General features: G+C 38.0%; 1 protein-coding gene across 2 annotated transcripts in view; it reads right to left on the reverse strand.

Moving 5' to 3' along the window:
- Positions 1-2,815: 2,815 nt before the first annotated feature.
- dag1 (dystroglycan 1) overlaps positions 2,816-17,046 on the reverse strand; it is a 40,274-nt gene continuing 26,043 nt past the window's right edge. For both annotated transcript variants that reach the window (XM_048167061.1, XM_048167051.1), the window contains exons 2-3: positions 16,460-16,990; positions 2,816-8,688 (exon numbers count right to left, since the gene is read on the reverse strand). In XM_048167061.1, coding sequence (XP_048023018.1) covers positions 6,406-8,688; positions 16,460-16,789 — 2,613 coding nt within the window. In that variant the 5' untranslated portion in view covers positions 16,790-16,990 and the 3' untranslated portion in view covers positions 2,816-6,405. The remainder of the gene's footprint in view (positions 8,689-16,459; positions 16,991-17,046) is intronic.

Consider the following 17,046-nt stretch of genomic DNA (forward strand, 5'->3'; position numbering starts at 1 on the left):
TGAGATGATGACTTGCCACCGTCTACTGCGTGGCGCCTGCATATTGTCAAATGAAAAAGAGAGAACAATTGGAGAAAAACAAACATTGTTTCTGCATTTGTTACTAAGTTCTACATTTATGTTCTGGTTTTAAAATGGGAACAGTCTCTCTTCAGAAAACAATTTCTTGAGTTAAAGACTTTTTCTCATTTTACATCAGATATCACCCATGATCAATGCAATGACACAACAAAGAGTAGGCTACTCATAGATATCCTGCTACAAAATAAATAAATAAATAATAAATAAAAAAATATTACAGTGGCAGTCAATTATTTTTATAGTTTATTTTTTATAGTGGTAAATGGGTGAATCTAACAAAAATGCAGGCTACTTTCACCCTAAAACAAATAAATTAATAATAAATAAATAAATTATATTTTTCATAAAAAGGAAGCCTGTTTTAGGACCATTAATTTGCATTTTACCCCAAAATTGTCATTACCATAATGTGTCCAGACATTTTCCCCACAATTATTTTCTTTACTGTGAAACGATAATTTTTGCACTAACTTTTTTTGTACATTAATCTGCATAAAGCAGCAGCACGGCTACTGCCGTGATGTTTAATTAATTATGTTTATGTTTTTGCATTATGGAAATGAGAAGTAGGGGTAATTGTCATGCAAATCTTCTCATTTCTTCAGATTGTGGGGTGAAATATGACCTTCGTATTCTTGATACATTTGAAGAGTTCTGAGGAGGAGCAACTAAACCGCAACAACAAAATGCACCATTTCTTATCGCAAATAAACATCATAACATCATTTATCACAAATAAGCCTAGTAATGCCCACAAAATGGTGTAAAGCTCCCTGGATATAGCAAGTTTGACATTTTAAAATTCAATAGTGAAAAGCAACAAATACACCAAGACCTTCACCCGACCATCTCTAGTTTGTTTTGTAGGATATCATTGCAGTATCTGGAGAGAGTAAAAGGCTCATCCATCCTAATGCCCATGGCTAAGTAAACACAAGAGTTTGGAGACAGAACCATCTGTACGTTTTAACAAGAGGCGTCCTTAGAGGCAAAACGCCTTTAATCTTCATGTGTACTCTGCACTAAAACTACAATCTGTAAACTGCTACATTGCATCCTATTAGAAATTTCAAGGGCTTAACATCGCATCCCATGTGGAGACGAGAAAACATTGTTCCTAATGTGATCTGAACAGTTCAGAGAATTGGGAGAACATTATTAAAATAATTGAATGCCCAAAATTACTGAACATGCAGCAACTGGATATTTTTCAGCTCTGAACCACTGAGAAAAACACAATGTGACATGTTTTTAAAGCCAACAATGGTGAGGGAAGCAAATCTCTAGGAAAGCTTGCAAAGGCAATTCTCTCGTTCATCTTGAAATCTTCTGAAAATAATGTGGAAGTAATTGACAAAGTTTCTCTTTCAAGGCTGCGAGGGAAAACAGCTAAATAAAGACACATTCATCAAGCGTAAGACTCGCGTTGGAAACACATCTACCGTCTTTCATCTTTTGCCTTCTCAATTTGTCTGACAAGAGAGACACCTTGTCTACTTTGTTCCTTATTCTAAATTAAGACAAAGGGAACGTAACAGGTATAGCGTGTATAATTTATCTCGAAGAACAGGTGAATCTTGTTTGTGATAGATGAGCAGTAAATGAAAAGAAAAATGTGGGCTCTCTTCTTGATCTCCAGCTGTCAGGAGGTTTTAAAGGCCGTGATGCCATTGAGGGTGCTTCAGATCCTCAAAAACGAAAGGGTTTTATGAAGAGTGCTCTACACAAAAGGTCACTTGCTGGAGGGTTCATGTTCTTTGATGGTAATGAGGGGTCTTGCTGAGGAGGATCCTTTGAAAAAAATGCTGTAAATATAAAAAAAAAAAAAAAAAAAAAAAAAAAAAAAAGAGACACTGGGAAATTCCAAAAGTGATGTGAAATGGAAACCGTATACGCGAAACCAGAATTAAAGAAATGTTATATGTTCAATACATCTTGAGTTGTGAAATGTAGCCAGTTACTTCAGAAAATATTGATTTCTACTTCATTTTGTAAACTTGGCCATTTCTGCACAAACAATTTTAAAAAGTACCATTAATGGATGTGACTTAACTATTCATGAAAATGGCTCCCATTCACTAATAGAGTGCAACAGTGCCCGCCCAAAGAACTACAATCCCATGAAGAATTGCAAACAGCATAATCGAATTAAAAACAATGGAGAAATATAAAACTACTCATTTACAAACTTTGATATATATATATAGGAAGAGCAGCTCATCATTTGAGGTGCTTCATGGGACTGGGCGGAGCTAATGAGATCTTTTGGCATGTTTTGTTTGTTTCTGATTTGTGCAATTTTCTAGCACAGCATCATGGTTAATGTAGTTTGTCATCAATTTCCCAAAGCTAAAGATGATTTTTTTTTAAGACCAAGTTGAAATAATGCGGGCTGTTAACTATTGGTTAACAACATGAAAATTAATGGCATTTTTACTTCCGGAACCTGACTGTTGTATTTCCATATATAGCCTTCCAGTGTAGGTATTGTGCATTACTGCAACTATGATTTTTGTTCGTTTTAACAAACTTAGCCACAAGTCAAATTATATTCAGTGTTAATAATCATATAACCTGTTAATATATCCTAGTTGTTTGAACCCAGAACATTCCTTTAATCCCGAAAATATGAATGATATGGTTACAAGGACTTTACATGCAATGATATGCATGAACTTCTCATGCATATCATCGCAAATCTCTCAATAATGAATTATCAAAGAACCCACACACATTACCGGTGAGAACACTTTTTAATACAAGATTCAAACATACAGTGTTTGGTGGTATAAATTAACCAACGCTGTTTAACATGAAAGAGAATGAATAAAGTGGTTTTACGTTGGTGTAGAATTCTTTACTAGGTTGCACTTCACAGAATCTGTGTATTGTCAGATCTCAAAAGGTGTCTCATTTAACACATCACTGTCATTTGTTACACCTGGCCCCCAAGGTCAACCTCAGCACCTTTAGAAACGAATTGCTTAAATGTTCAACGTCAATCTTTTGTCAACTCAGCTTCTCTTTGCAATACAGCTTGCACACTTTGAAATATTGATAAAACTTGGACAAAATGTTAAAAATGAAAAGAAACAAAACTCATATACACAAAACATACTGACCATTTCCCCCTCTTGTATAATCCATATCAAACATAAAAGCATGGTATTCCACTTTTAAGGATTAAAGTTATAGTAATACAGTAATTATAAAATCAAACAAACTGCAGATGAAATGTTTTCTGCAGGCTGAAATACTGTAAAAACATGTAAGGCTGACTTGATTTCACATTTAAAAAAAAATCTAGACATGTCTGTGCAAAGAAAAAGAATATTGTGAGAGATTAAATTCATCCTTAGCTCAATGTTTGTGAAAATTGAATATATGTCATATTCTTCATTGACTTACAACACTGAGCTTGTACTTTATAGGAAAAACAAACATTCTTAAAAAGGGGAAACTATTGTGTTTTTTTACTTATTCATCATTCTGTTAACTCAAAACTGTTAAAAAAATGAATCAATGAAAAGACAACAATTTTAACTAAAGCAGCAGACATTAGCAAACAACATCCATTTTGTAATCTGCATCTTTGGTTTTTCCAACTAAAATATTTATTCAGAGTTGTGCTAATGAGAAAGCAGTAGCTTTACTGCAACAGACTCATTGCTACATAAATGTATACTGTAAATAATGTATTATAACATTGAAAAAAGAATCCGTTTCCTCGCTGATTTTGTATTCCTGTAAAAAGGAAAGATATATTTACTCGAGAAGCAAAATTGTGTACGATATTAGCCTTTTTCTTACCTTACTGACAAATTGTTTAAATTTTAGTTTCAAATACTAATCTAACAAAATACACAAATTTGCTTCTTTGAGAAAAAAGAAGAAGAAAAAAAAAAAACTGATTAGGAAAATTATTTTTGCAGTTTGTCAATGCCGCACCAAGATGACGTGTTTCAATGTTTCAATGTTTTTGTACCTCAATCCTACTATCCTACTGTATCTTTGCAAGACCAACATTTCCACCTTCAAACTGCTGGTATGTACGAAAGAAACATGAAATCAAACCTCAATGGATTTTGGTTTACTGAAAAAAAAAAATCTAAAAGGCTAAATGGAAGCATAAAAAAAAAAAAAAAAAAAAAAAAGAAGTGTTACGATTACACCCCAAAAATACATCCATACATAACCCCTACGTGGCAAAACAATTCAGATGTGAGGAGGTATCACACATATCTTGCAGACTACTCATACTGCAGCCGCGACTATGCCACACCTTTATTATTGCAAATGTCACTTTTGAAATCAAACCTCAAAACAAATGAGCGTAAAACATAAATCAGAGGAAAAAAAAAAAAAAAACTATTACAAAGGGCAACATTTTTCCTGACAACACAGTCCACCTTTTCTATTTTGTTAAATAAATTTAAAGCAAACTTAAAGAGAACCACCTAAAAAAGACCCTTGAGGAAAAGCTATATAATGAATCAATTACCAAGACTAAAGATTTACAAATTGCAGTACACTATATATTGATTCTTCTTAATAAACAATTTGAGGCTGTATCAAAAACTTTATAAAAAATTAGATCATGATTTTCTCTTTTTTTTCCCTAGGTTTTTTTTTGATGATTTTGTAAATGAAACCAGATCTTTTCGCTCCTTCTATTCCAGGTCTTGCGCAAAGACTTTTTAATAACCATCACTATATATATAAAAAATAATCACCCCTCATCTAAAACAAAACGGTAATATTTTTTTCTCTATTTCTTTTTTTTTTTTTTTTTTTTTTTTAAACCATATCTGATTTACACACGTTTGGACTATAAATACAGTTATATCCACAGGCAGAATATTATGTACAGAAGACACTTGCTGCGATACCACCAAGGCAAAATATGGCATTCAACTGCAAATATATATAATTATGACATGACATTTAATAAACAATGCTGTCGTGTAGAGGATGGGTCACCATTATCAAAATCTTCAGTCTTTATTTAGAATTATTTTGAGTAGATCCAAGGCATATACTCCATAATCATCACTGAAATATATATATATATTTTTAAAAATAACATAACATAAAAATAAAAGAAAAAGAAACAAAGAAACTACAAATCATCTGAAACCAGAGCTTGTTCTGATTAAATCAAGTCTTTGAAATTGAGCAATCTGTCTCAATGACTGTCAGTAGCTTGAGTTTAACTGGTGAAACAGTATATTGGTGGTTTTGACTTGAGGGTGCTGAACATTGTTCCTGCTGTTTTATAAGAGAATTAAGGATGCGAAGACCCCGCCAATCTGTATATCCAATTAAATCACAAGATTTCTTAATGACCTATGGGAAATATGATTAAGTGAGATCAATACTGGGCTTCAGCCTACCAGGTCATAGGCAGAATCTGCATAGACGACTCACTCATGAGATTACCTCCTCCAAAAGTTTCACATGTCTGGCAAGAAACTATAGCACATATCTCAAGTCAGAACACACTCTGCGATATGTTCACTCAGTGATTTAATTTTTTTTTCCAGAATTTAGGGGTGGAAAATAGTGTTCTCAGTGTGATACTTTAAAAAAGTAATAAAAATATATATAATAAAAATTAAAGATGTTCTAGCATAACTTTCAAATATACAGTGGATTAAACAAATCTTTCATTTTGGCTACCTCTTGTAGTGATTTAACTAGACATGTGAATAACAATATAAACAGTTTAATTTTGTGTTAAAAGGCAAAACCATAATGAATCGACATCCCACAAAACTGTCTGCATGGCTGTCCAAGTCTCTCAAGGCCATTCTTTTATTCCCCTTCTGTTATTGAATTTCTCTATGAAACCTTTTGCACCTGCAGTCAGCTTTATTGTCCGCTTATATTATTCAAGATTAACGAATTCAGAAGATAGAAAGAGTGCTGTTAGGCAAGGAGTTTGATTCTGAGTCAAAAAGGAAAAAAAAATAAAATAAAATAAAATAAAAAAATAAAACAAAACCAATAATTAGTTTATAATAATAAAGCCCATCTAGACACAAAAGCGCCAGGACTGGAGGGTACATCCCCAACAGTTTAGCAATAACCAGAGTAGTCAGAGGCTGAGGTTGTTCTTGCTGTCCTTTGCAGACTATCCACTCACCCCACCCTCCCACATCTCTTTAAGAGTCCTGTTTAACAAAAACCATCCCATCACATTCAAACCCAAAACCCCAATTTGCAGTGCCCCCCTTCTAAAAATCCCATAATGCAAAGAGACAACACACTGGTGTGGAACTACAAAAGTTCCCCATCCTCCTGCTCCGGAGGTTTCAGCAAACATTAGGGTGGCACGTAAGGGGGAGGAGATCTGTACGGGGTCATGTTCTTAGGGCGGGATCCTTTCCCCTCCATTGGGACAGAGAAGGGTGGTGGTGGCTGGTAAGGAGGGGCATTAGGATCCTCATCATGTAGAGGTATGTACTCTCCCAAAAGGTCCTGGTTCAGAGGTGTTGTCTCTGGACTAGCCATGTTGGGATACTCTGGTGGAGGAAGCGGAGGCTTTTCCTCTTGAAGGATAAGGGGCATGCTGGAAGATGGGGGTGGCTTAGAGTCATCGAGCTCATCCGCAAAAATAATGGGCACTCCTTTCTTGATGAAAGTTGCTTGATCTTCGATAGTGAGCTTGCCTTTGCGCTTCTTGCGATAGCAAATCATGGCAATGATTCCGGCAATCAGCAAAATAGCTGCAACCACCACTGCTGGTATGACGGTGTGAAGATAAACATCATCAGTGCTCTGTCTTCCCGCACCCACAGCAGGAGTAACAGGAGATTGGGTCGGATCTGGGATCTCACCTAACGGTACAAACATGAAGTTACGGCAGCTTCCTGTGCCTCTGACAGTGATATTTGATGCCACGAAGTCTGGTGCCATGATATTATTAAATTGTAAAGAAGGTCTACCCTCAAGATCAGAGATTCTTCTGCTCAAAAACTGTATTTGCTCCTTGGGGCAGGGGTTTTGCTGAAGGCTGTTGTTGGTCCATTCCACTATGATGGAGCCCTTGGTGATGTTCTTTAGCGTAACAGTGCTGCTGTTACGATCACCGAAAGATTGGGCCAGTTTCTTGACAAGAAGGATCTTTTTGTGAATGTCATTGGTAACTGTACGTGCATCCCCGTCAAATACGGCAGTAAACAACACTGGTGGCTTAACACTGGTTCCCCATCGATTGACACGGACCTCAAAGGCATCTACTGCATAGAGACCTCCTTTATCAGTCGCTTGCATGAAATACTCATGTTTCCCTTCATGCTCCTGGTCTGGTAATCCATACAGCAACTGGCTTGTGCTATTGAACTGTATCCAGGAATCATCCCCAACCACATCATTGCCCTTGCGCAAGGTGAGCCTTAACTTATCTGTAGTTCCATCCTCTTTGTCGAAAAATGTATCAGATGGAACCTTCACCTCAAAGTAGGTGCCGACGTAGGCATTCACCTGATCGATTGGGTTACGCAGCTGAGGTTTTATATTGCCATCAATTACAATAACCGAGGGAGTGGTGCGTCTTGGTGGCTTGGCTGTGGTGGACTTGGGTTCTTTTGGTACTGGTGTTGTCTTGGGTTTCTTTGTAGGTCTTTTTGTCGGTTTCCTGGTGGTGGGTGTTGCTGGGGTCACAGAGGTTCCAACATATACAGGCCTGGTCATGGTGGGCTGGATGCCGATAGTGCTGGTGGTCTCCATTACACGTGTTGGCTGAGGGGGGCCCAAGGTTGGAGTGTAGGCAATAGGATCTTTGTTTCGAATGGTAGGTTTCACAGGAAGTGGGACAGGACCACGAACAGGTGGGGCAGAACTGTCTGAGGTAGGAGCAATAGAAGGAGAGGTTGGTGTAGGAACAATACGGATGGGGGGCTCAGGGTAAGCTGTTGGGGGGAGTAATGAGGGAATGGGAGTGGGGGTGTTGTTGAGCTGCCTTCGCACCCTTTTGGGTATATGGGGCTTTTTGTTAGCGATATGCCATCCAACGACTGGATACCCCAACTGTGCAGACATGGTCCCCTCTTTTGCCGGAACCTGAACACTACTAATATCAGGAATGCTGCTTTGATCCAGACTGCAGCCAAGTTTCCAGGACAAAAGGGCTCCATTTTCAACCACCTTCTTGGCATTTCCCGGTCCTGCCATGAAAGCAGACATGTCAAACAAACGGTTGTTGACCACAGGCAAAATCTTCATGTGCTGAAGCCCCATGCCAGAGAACTTTTTCATGTTTGCAAGTAGTTCCACCCTCTGCTTTGAACTCATCTTTGTAAGGTCAGCATCCAGAATGACCGTAAGCACAGTAACGGGCTCCTCATTGCCACAGATGAAAGGTTGGACAACATTGCTGGCTGATTGCTGGATTGCAAGCTGAAAAGGGTCTGTATCAGCATGCTCCTCTGGGTGCACCTCAATGGAGAACACATCTGGGCTTTGGGAGACTTGGCTCTCATTGGAAACAGAAACAGATATGTAGTGAACGCCCTTGTCTGTCTCAAGAGGAAGGCCTTGAAGTGTGCCAATCTCTGCATCCCAATGCAACCATGCTGGGAGCACATCCTTGCTTGCTTCTGTGATCTGTAAAATGGGAAGAGAAATAACGATTACTGCAACTGAATGACTCGCATCTGAAATTTAACAAGACAAATGAGCTTACAGTGATGCCAGATATGCACTGCCAAGTAAAACATGTAAAACCTCAAAGTAAATCCCACTTTATAATGTGACTAATCACATAAATCGAAGTTGTCTCTCAAATGACACATCATTTTTAGTTTTTGTATTCAATCTTTCCTGGTTGTGAGCACAGATTCAGTATCTTCAAATTCAGTAAGACAGGAGGAGTGAAGACTATAATGAATGAGTGCTCTCAGAGTGGGATAGAGCTCCCTGCAGCATGAGATTCTCCACCAGCTGGAGAGCCATTCAATGAGCTCTCAGTCAAAAATAACCGATAATGAATCAATGGCATTGCGATGATCCATTAACATAAGTCTCTTTGCAAATTCAAAAATACACCCTGTGCTTCCAGCCCCTTAATTTGATTGTTAATACATCCTGGTTCATACATTATGTAGAGCCAGTGCTCATGGGTTGGGTCATTAAAACTCAAACCAGAACATAACAGTCACTAAGGGAGCAATGGTATCAGCAACTAGGCTTTTCCCCCTTCCTTCTTTCTTTTTTTTTTTTCTCCAATTGAGGTTTAGACACAAAAAAGGTTTAGACAAAAATCCACCAGAACCACACCCCTCTCTGGCTTTTGCAGTCCTGCTTTTGAATATTCCTATCAACCAGTCAAAGCATGTATGCGAGTTGTGAACCTATTTGATCGCTTAGAGACATTAATAATTCAGGTGGGAGTCTAATTATAGGCTGATCTATAGTCTTGTTGATTGATAGTGTGCTTGAAACATCAACACTGCTGCACTTCAAATGGTACTTAGCTTGCACAGAACAGTGGTATTTTGAGGGCATAAAGGGTTAACATGCAAAAATTACAATTCTGTCATAATTTACACAGTAGCAGCTCTCAAATCATATTTGCTTCCGCATATTATTAAATATGACACCTTATGAGGGGCCATAAACCATAAAGTGAAATGACAACTTAGTTATCATACTAAGCTATCGTATAACTTGTTTGGACTATGTTTTTTTTTTTTTTTTTTTTTTTTTTTTTTTTTTCAGTCTTGATGTCCACCCCAATTATTTTACATTGTATGGAAAAGTGTGGTGTGAACATTCTGCTGAACATCTTTTGTATTCCATGAATGAATGTCAAACAGAACTGGAATCACATAAATGAATAAATAATGGCAGAATTTTTATTTTTGGGTGAACTATTCCTTTAAAACACAGAAATGGGCCATAGCTATCAATTACAGAATGTGTCAAACTACGATCAATTGTGGAATTATCCTTCAATTAGAGAATTGATTCGGCAATGCCACTGCATCTGTATTTACTTTTCACCTCATTATCTGGTGAAAATTATCATTATCATCATTATCTGTAAAAACCAAGCAACCAGCAACATCTAATAGATATACAGCATTGACAAAAAATACCTTACTTATTCTGTTTATAGTCAAATTGATAGCATTCCTGCAATGAAACATATGGTACAGATGGCATGTGTCTACTTTGTGCCTTTTCAGACATTGGTTTAGAATAAAATGGAAGGTTAAGGCAAGTCTTCAACGCCGACTTCTGAAACTAGAGCATCAGTGGCAACACACACAGCCACTGCCACACACACTGACATTTAGGGAACCACATAGTTTCCATAGTGATGATTCATGCAACCCACACTAAAGACAGTATAACTTCTGCCAAAGGCATGTTTCTCTTGACTTAAGTGAAGAAAGCAAGGAAAGGCAGAAATGAGTGCAGAGAGAATGTCAACAACAAGAATATTAGGGAGTTGTTTTTTTCTTTCATATTTCAATTGCTGCGGCAAGCCTGCTGGGATGCTTCTGAATGGCACATGTAGAATGGGAAAGAAAATATTCCTTCCACAGATCCCAGGGCCACAAAACCAATGGACCAACAGGGTATCTAAAAATGAAAATTGTCATCATTTACTCACCCTCATGTTGTTTCAAACCTTTTTAAGAACAAACGGTCATGTTAAAGGTGCTAAAGAGGATCTTTTCGTCGACTGAGAAACCAAAGACTGTTACTGAGTTTTTGAAATGAGAGCATGCGTAAGAACAACCCCCCTCCTTCGAAGGAACGCCTCCCAAAACTCGTAAACACTCGTATTGGAACACGAGTGTTTACCACCGGCATTCACTGTGTTGTGTTAGTGGATTCATTATGTCGGACTCACCGCATGTAACTCATAATCTGCAGTTGTTACTCCTGTCTCCGGACAAAAACATTGCATGCGGCGCCTGTGGAGTGTGGAAAGTTACTGGAGCGCGCAGCCACGCTCGTCTCTCACAAGGAACGTCATAGCAGTGATTGACAAGGCAGAGGGCCAATCCGCGCACGTCTCTCACAAGGAACGTCACGGCAGTGATTGACAAGCCAGAGGGCCAATCATTTACGCGATGATCGCGTAAACGATTGGCTGATGTTTTTAAGGCCCTACCTCGTGCACAGATGATGTATATTAATATTATTCCTTTCAGTGCACCTAATAAATAGTCTTTTATCAGTTAGTAAAGATAGTTTCAAGTAATATTGCAAAAATGTATAAAACAAAACATCCTCTTTAGCACCTTTAAGCAGTACGACAGCCTCAGTTTCACTCAATCTTTTTCCATACAAGGAATGTGAATGGCGACTGTCAGTTTTTAACATTTTATTAAACCTGTTATGCTCCACAGGAGAAAGAAAGTCAAGAAGGTGCGGAAAAACATGACAGTGAGAAATTTATGACAAAATTTTACCTGAACTATCCCTTTAACAAACCCTAGGACCTCAGTGATAGGGTTGTAATATTATAATTTTAAAAGACCTAATGAGAAGAATATACTTTTTCCACCTGAAATGAAGGAATTACATGGATGAATCGAAACTCCCTTCGTTGTGGGTCGAATAAAGCTGCTCATTGTTAGAGCATGCTTGTGGGGGAGTCTGCAAGAAGAATAGATCCCATTGTTGGGATATGAAGACAGCTGAAAAGATAAGATTCATAGTTCTGAAGGAGTAGGCTCAGGCATGTCTTTGTGATATTAGAGAGAGAAAAGGAGACAAAGGCGGCGATGAGGGAACCGGCTTGAAACATTTGAAGAGCCCTTTAGTTTGGCCAAGATGATGTTTACAAGAAATGACTAACCCATTTTCTTTGGTTAAAAATTCATGCAACTCTACTCATCTTGGTCTCTGAATACATTTACACATGCTTCTTTAAATAATAATAATAAGAAAAAAAAACATAACATTTTCAGGAGCGAAGCACTTGCACTCCTAATTTTGAGACAGAATGACGACAGACTGATCTTTGAAAATAACCCACTTTTACCTAGGGAAAACGGCAGGCCTTTTTCAGCGGACTGTGGAACATGACCCATTTTTCTGCCGAAAATTACAAATGAAATGTGGGGTGTGCTCAGGTCACTAGAGAGAGGGATTTGCAAAATGTGCGACCGAGCTGCCCGTGTAGCAGAAATCAAAACGGTCTTCAAGTTGCCAATGGCAGTCCATTTCTTCTACCTTCATCTAGGTAAATGAAAGCTATCAAATGAATGCCGATTCTGTTTGCTGACATTTTTCAGACAGGGAAAGAAAAGGTAACAGAATAAAGGCTCACCGGGAGACCTGCTGTTTGTTTATGACAAAACTTTAAATTGCTATTCAGTGAGGAGGGAATGTCAGCTTTTGATCCATGCTGCAGAACAACCATGAACAAAGGAGAAAACAGTAGATGTGAAAAAAAAAAAAAAAAAAAAAAAAAAAGGGCAGTGAAGATAAAACTCATGAATGGCAAGCAGTATTCTTTAACGTGGATCGGTATCGAAACACTGTCACGTTATGAAAGAGGGAAAATTACAGCTCCTTGGGCCGTGTCATTTGTGGCGGACAGATGGGCATATGCAGTAACTAGACATTTGAATTCAACATAGGACCTATTTGATAGGACCCACCAGGGCTTCTGCAAAATAAGGACCTGAATAAAGAGGGATAAATACTAAAAGAGGGGCTTATTTATGGTATAAATCCACAGAGCTCCATTTCCTGAAACAATCACAAGGAGAACAGTCAAGGACACTTAACTAGTCAACCCCTAACTGCCCTCTAGTGGACATAGCAGGAACCGCATGACAGGTTCCTCTGTCGATTCATTCACACAAGCCGAGGGCTGTGTTTTGCTCCCTTTGTTTCCAAACCCACCTAAAATGAGGAATTATAGGACCATTTTTTTTTATTTTTTTTTACTGAAAACGAAAGACTTGTCAAGACTGCATAAGACTGTGAAAGGCCAGTGGTGTGGCAAAGTAATTCTAGCCTGCAATGACACTGGCACCGCAAAAGCTGGTTGCTATGCAGACAGTATCATAACAAATAAATGTGAATAAGCATCCACAAGCCCTAAATGGAGTGATCTTGAGTTACATACATCTCCCAGTCAACATAAAGTGACTCATATTTCCAAAGGCATTTTATTATCAGCTGCAGGAATACAACTTTCCACTGCCTCACTGCTGAGGCTAATTAGGTTTCAGTGCCAGTCTTTGTGCTGAAAAAGGGAGGGGCTGGGGAGAATACGAAGAATCCTGCCATCACGGACGAGAGTGAAGGATCAGGAGGAGAGGAATTCAGAGAAATGAAAAGACAAGGGAGAGAGAAGCTTGCCGTTTCTTTCATTCAAAAAGAAACAACATTAGCAGCAACTAAAACATCTGCCTCTATTTATCGAGACGATTGAGCATTCGTCAATTGGCTTTGGCATTTAAGACTAGAGCTGTGTGCTTTTTTTATTTATGTTCAAAACAGGACAAAGGGATTTTTTTAAGATGAGCTTGGCTCTTCTCTCTTTTAAGCATATCCCCTTGGTTCCTTTTTGATAAAATGGAGGCTAGAAATGTAAAAGCATGAAGTAGGTCAGTAACTTCAAAAGGATCTTTTGCACAGTAGGTTATTTATGAATATCTGAGGGTCCAAGTATTTCGTGGAAATCATGCTGATGGGTCTGGTGTGAACAGAGGGCTTTGGACGTGACTGATTTCAGATACTATAGAATTAACAGCAAAGACCTACTGCAATACTATACACCAATTTATATATTTATATATATTTATATATTACATTATATTACATTACAATACATTACATTATATATTACTAATATACAAACTGATACAATATCAGTGCTGTTTTTTTCCTGATCACTGTGCAATATCTATACCTCTTTGTGTAGAACTGATGATCACTCTTTTAACAATACACACTACTATAGAGAAAAACAACAACTGAATAAATATATGCAATTGTATATTATGACAATACAACAGGAAAAGTAATTTAAAAAAAAAATCTTGGGTGCACAATTTGTATAAAATCTAAACATTTAGTGAAAAGAATAAGTGAAAGTCTAATGCTAAATATGGTAAAATGTTAAAATAAAAACTAAATTACTATTCTATTTGTAAAATATATTCAGGAAAATATATACAATATATATTTATAGAAAATAAGTACTATAAAATTCCAAGATTTATTTTAAATGTATTGTGAAGCTTTTTAATGGGGCAACAAGATATAATAGATATGACAGATACCAGTAAAATCCATTTACTGTGTGCACGCTTAATAAAATGGCAAAAAAGGCAGCATCAGAGCCGATACCGTTGCCGAGTATTGGATCGTTGCATCCCTATCCATTTTAGGGCAACTAAGCAACTAACTAACACTCTACCATTTCAGTGGCCAGTTTTTGTTGCACAGTTTGCACGTACCACCACCCCCAAGTAGTAAAACACTGCTCTATAGTTGTAATTCATTTTTGTCCTGGCTCTCTATTTTTTTGAGACTTCAAAATTATTTATAGTTTGCAAAGCTGATGCTAAATGCTGTTAAGGAATGAAAGGGGAAGTTCATTGTAGGCTATTAGTTTGGACAGGTCTGAATGGCTATGGAAGGGAACAGCTGTAGGCAGCTTTAACTGTTGGGCGTTAGATTCTTTGGCACAGCTGTCAAGACAGATTTTCCGAAAGTGCACAAAGGGGTTTGTGGTTTCAACTTAAAAAATGCGCTTGACAGGGCAGAAATGATCCAGTGAATGTAGGATTACACAGAAGGCCTGGGAGAGCCGCCCAACATTTAGACGAGACAGAGAAACACAATGAACAGATTCAGACAGGGGTCAAGCTTTTAACAACAGTTGACATGGACTGGTTGGTTAAAAATATCTCATCAACTGTTGGGTGGTCAACAAAAGGTGCCTGGTCAGGGCTGCATTGTGTTTGTACCATTAGCGCATTGCTTGGTTTTCAGAAAACAAGAAATGCTAGCTGACAGAAGACAGACACACACCTTGTTGGGGTTTATACGAGGGATGCTCCGATACCGAAAAACAATACCACCCGGCATGTGTAGAGTGTACAGAATAAAAAAAAAAATAAAAAAAAAAAAATAATTCACTCATAGCATGCTGTTTGCAAGTTAATAAATGAATCACATGGAGTGGATTGAGCGCATCCCTTTTTTTTTTTTATAGACATCACTGGAAAGTTTGTGGTTTGGTCGGATATGTTAATAGCAAAGAAAATAAAACGAGGAGCATATTATTAACGTCAACTGATGGTAAAGAGAGAGCACACTTCTGCTGTATGCTCTAGGTTGCTACAGCACACTCAGTATGCGTCATTTGGATTAAAACTAAATCGTATACGCAAGTAAAAACATGAGCAGTTACATGATTTATGTATAATGACTGGTCTTGACTGAATGACTTTTGTAACTTTAATGATTAATAGATTATTAATCATTATTAAAAGTTAAGACTATGCTGTGTTATTTGACATTTGATAACTTTATTCAATTTCTGTACCTGAAAATTGTGATGTTTCACTGGTATCCAAAAATCTGAAGGGCCAGTAGAAAAAATATCCTTAGCGTTAAGCCCTGCTGGAGAAGCTCTAAATATTCAATGTGCTATTAAATGAAAGAAAATATGACAGAGCAATAGAATGAACAGTGAAAGTAACAGAAGCTCATACAATATGCTTTAACAGGCATAATTAGGCGTGAAAATAACTCAAGTAAATATCTATTTGCTAAACGAATTAAGCAAACTAATTTGATTCATATTCTTTTGGTTTCTCTACCCTGTATTTTTTTAAAAATACAAATACAATGAATATACAGGCAATGAAAGTATTGATATCAGACTTGTTTTGGTAAAAGTGGTATCAGTGCATCCTTCGTTTATAAAAAAAAAAAGAAAAAAAAATATTGTAGCACCAAGTGTAACAAAATAACCAATTGTAACAAAAAAGCTGAAAATAAATGGCATGCCCTCACAAAAATTTGGTAAACAAACAGATTTGTTTATGGTGTTAATCTAAATGTAAAGTGCCCCATGCTCGCAGTTCCCAGAGAGCTCTATGCCATCAAGCATGCAGACCACGTGTTTGCAAGTAGTATTGCGTTATTACAGGGACCAACACATTTTATGGTCCATCAGTCATAAGGAAAGCGTAGAATAAGATTTGAGTAGTGCTTGGGGCAAAGTCACGTCTTTTGCACTGACTGAGTACACTGGCTGGGGAGTGTTGATGTGGCGCTATCTGATATACCAGGGACGATCCGCTGAGCACCAGAGGACAAATTTGTTTGCATACATTTGCAACACATTTTGAAGAATGCCATGCACTTTGAAGGAACAGCTTCTCACCTTTACTATGCCCCTGGAGTCCTTCGCTTTGATGGGCACCCGCATTTGGAACACCCTGCCCACCACCGCCGAGGAGTCTGGGAAGCCACTGGGCTGAGACACAGACACAACCGCTGCTTCTGCCTCACGTAGGTCCGACAGCACCGCTGAGTGCATAGACGCCTCCAGTTGCCTTACGTCGCCTAGAACTTCCATGGGGTTCTGATCCCAGGAAGCCCGCACTTCCGTTACTGTCAGCACCATTGCAATCAGCAGCACCAGAAGAGTCCTGTCCCTCTGCCCCAACATGGGGCGTCCCCCATCCCGGAACTCTTTCAGTTTATTGCGCATGCCTGCTTTTATTTTCTCTCGCACAAAAGAGGACGTTCAGTTGAGGGGGCAGCATGCACCCCACAGAGTCCGAAAGAACTGATCCTCTTTTCAAAAGCTCAATCCTCTCCTTTTGTTCTTGATTACGCCTCTTTTCCCTCCTTTTGTGAAAGTGCCCTCAGTAGTTTTGAAATCCCATAGTTAAGGGGCTGCCTCTAAGACCTGTGTTAAGAAATAGAAAGAGAGGAATTCATTAGCAAACATTTCAATAGCAAAAG

This window comes from Megalobrama amblycephala, linkage group LG2 (genome assembly GCF_018812025.1).
Source record: "Megalobrama amblycephala isolate DHTTF-2021 linkage group LG2, ASM1881202v1, whole genome shotgun sequence".
Lineage (NCBI taxonomy): Eukaryota > Metazoa > Chordata > Actinopteri > Cypriniformes > Xenocyprididae > Megalobrama > Megalobrama amblycephala.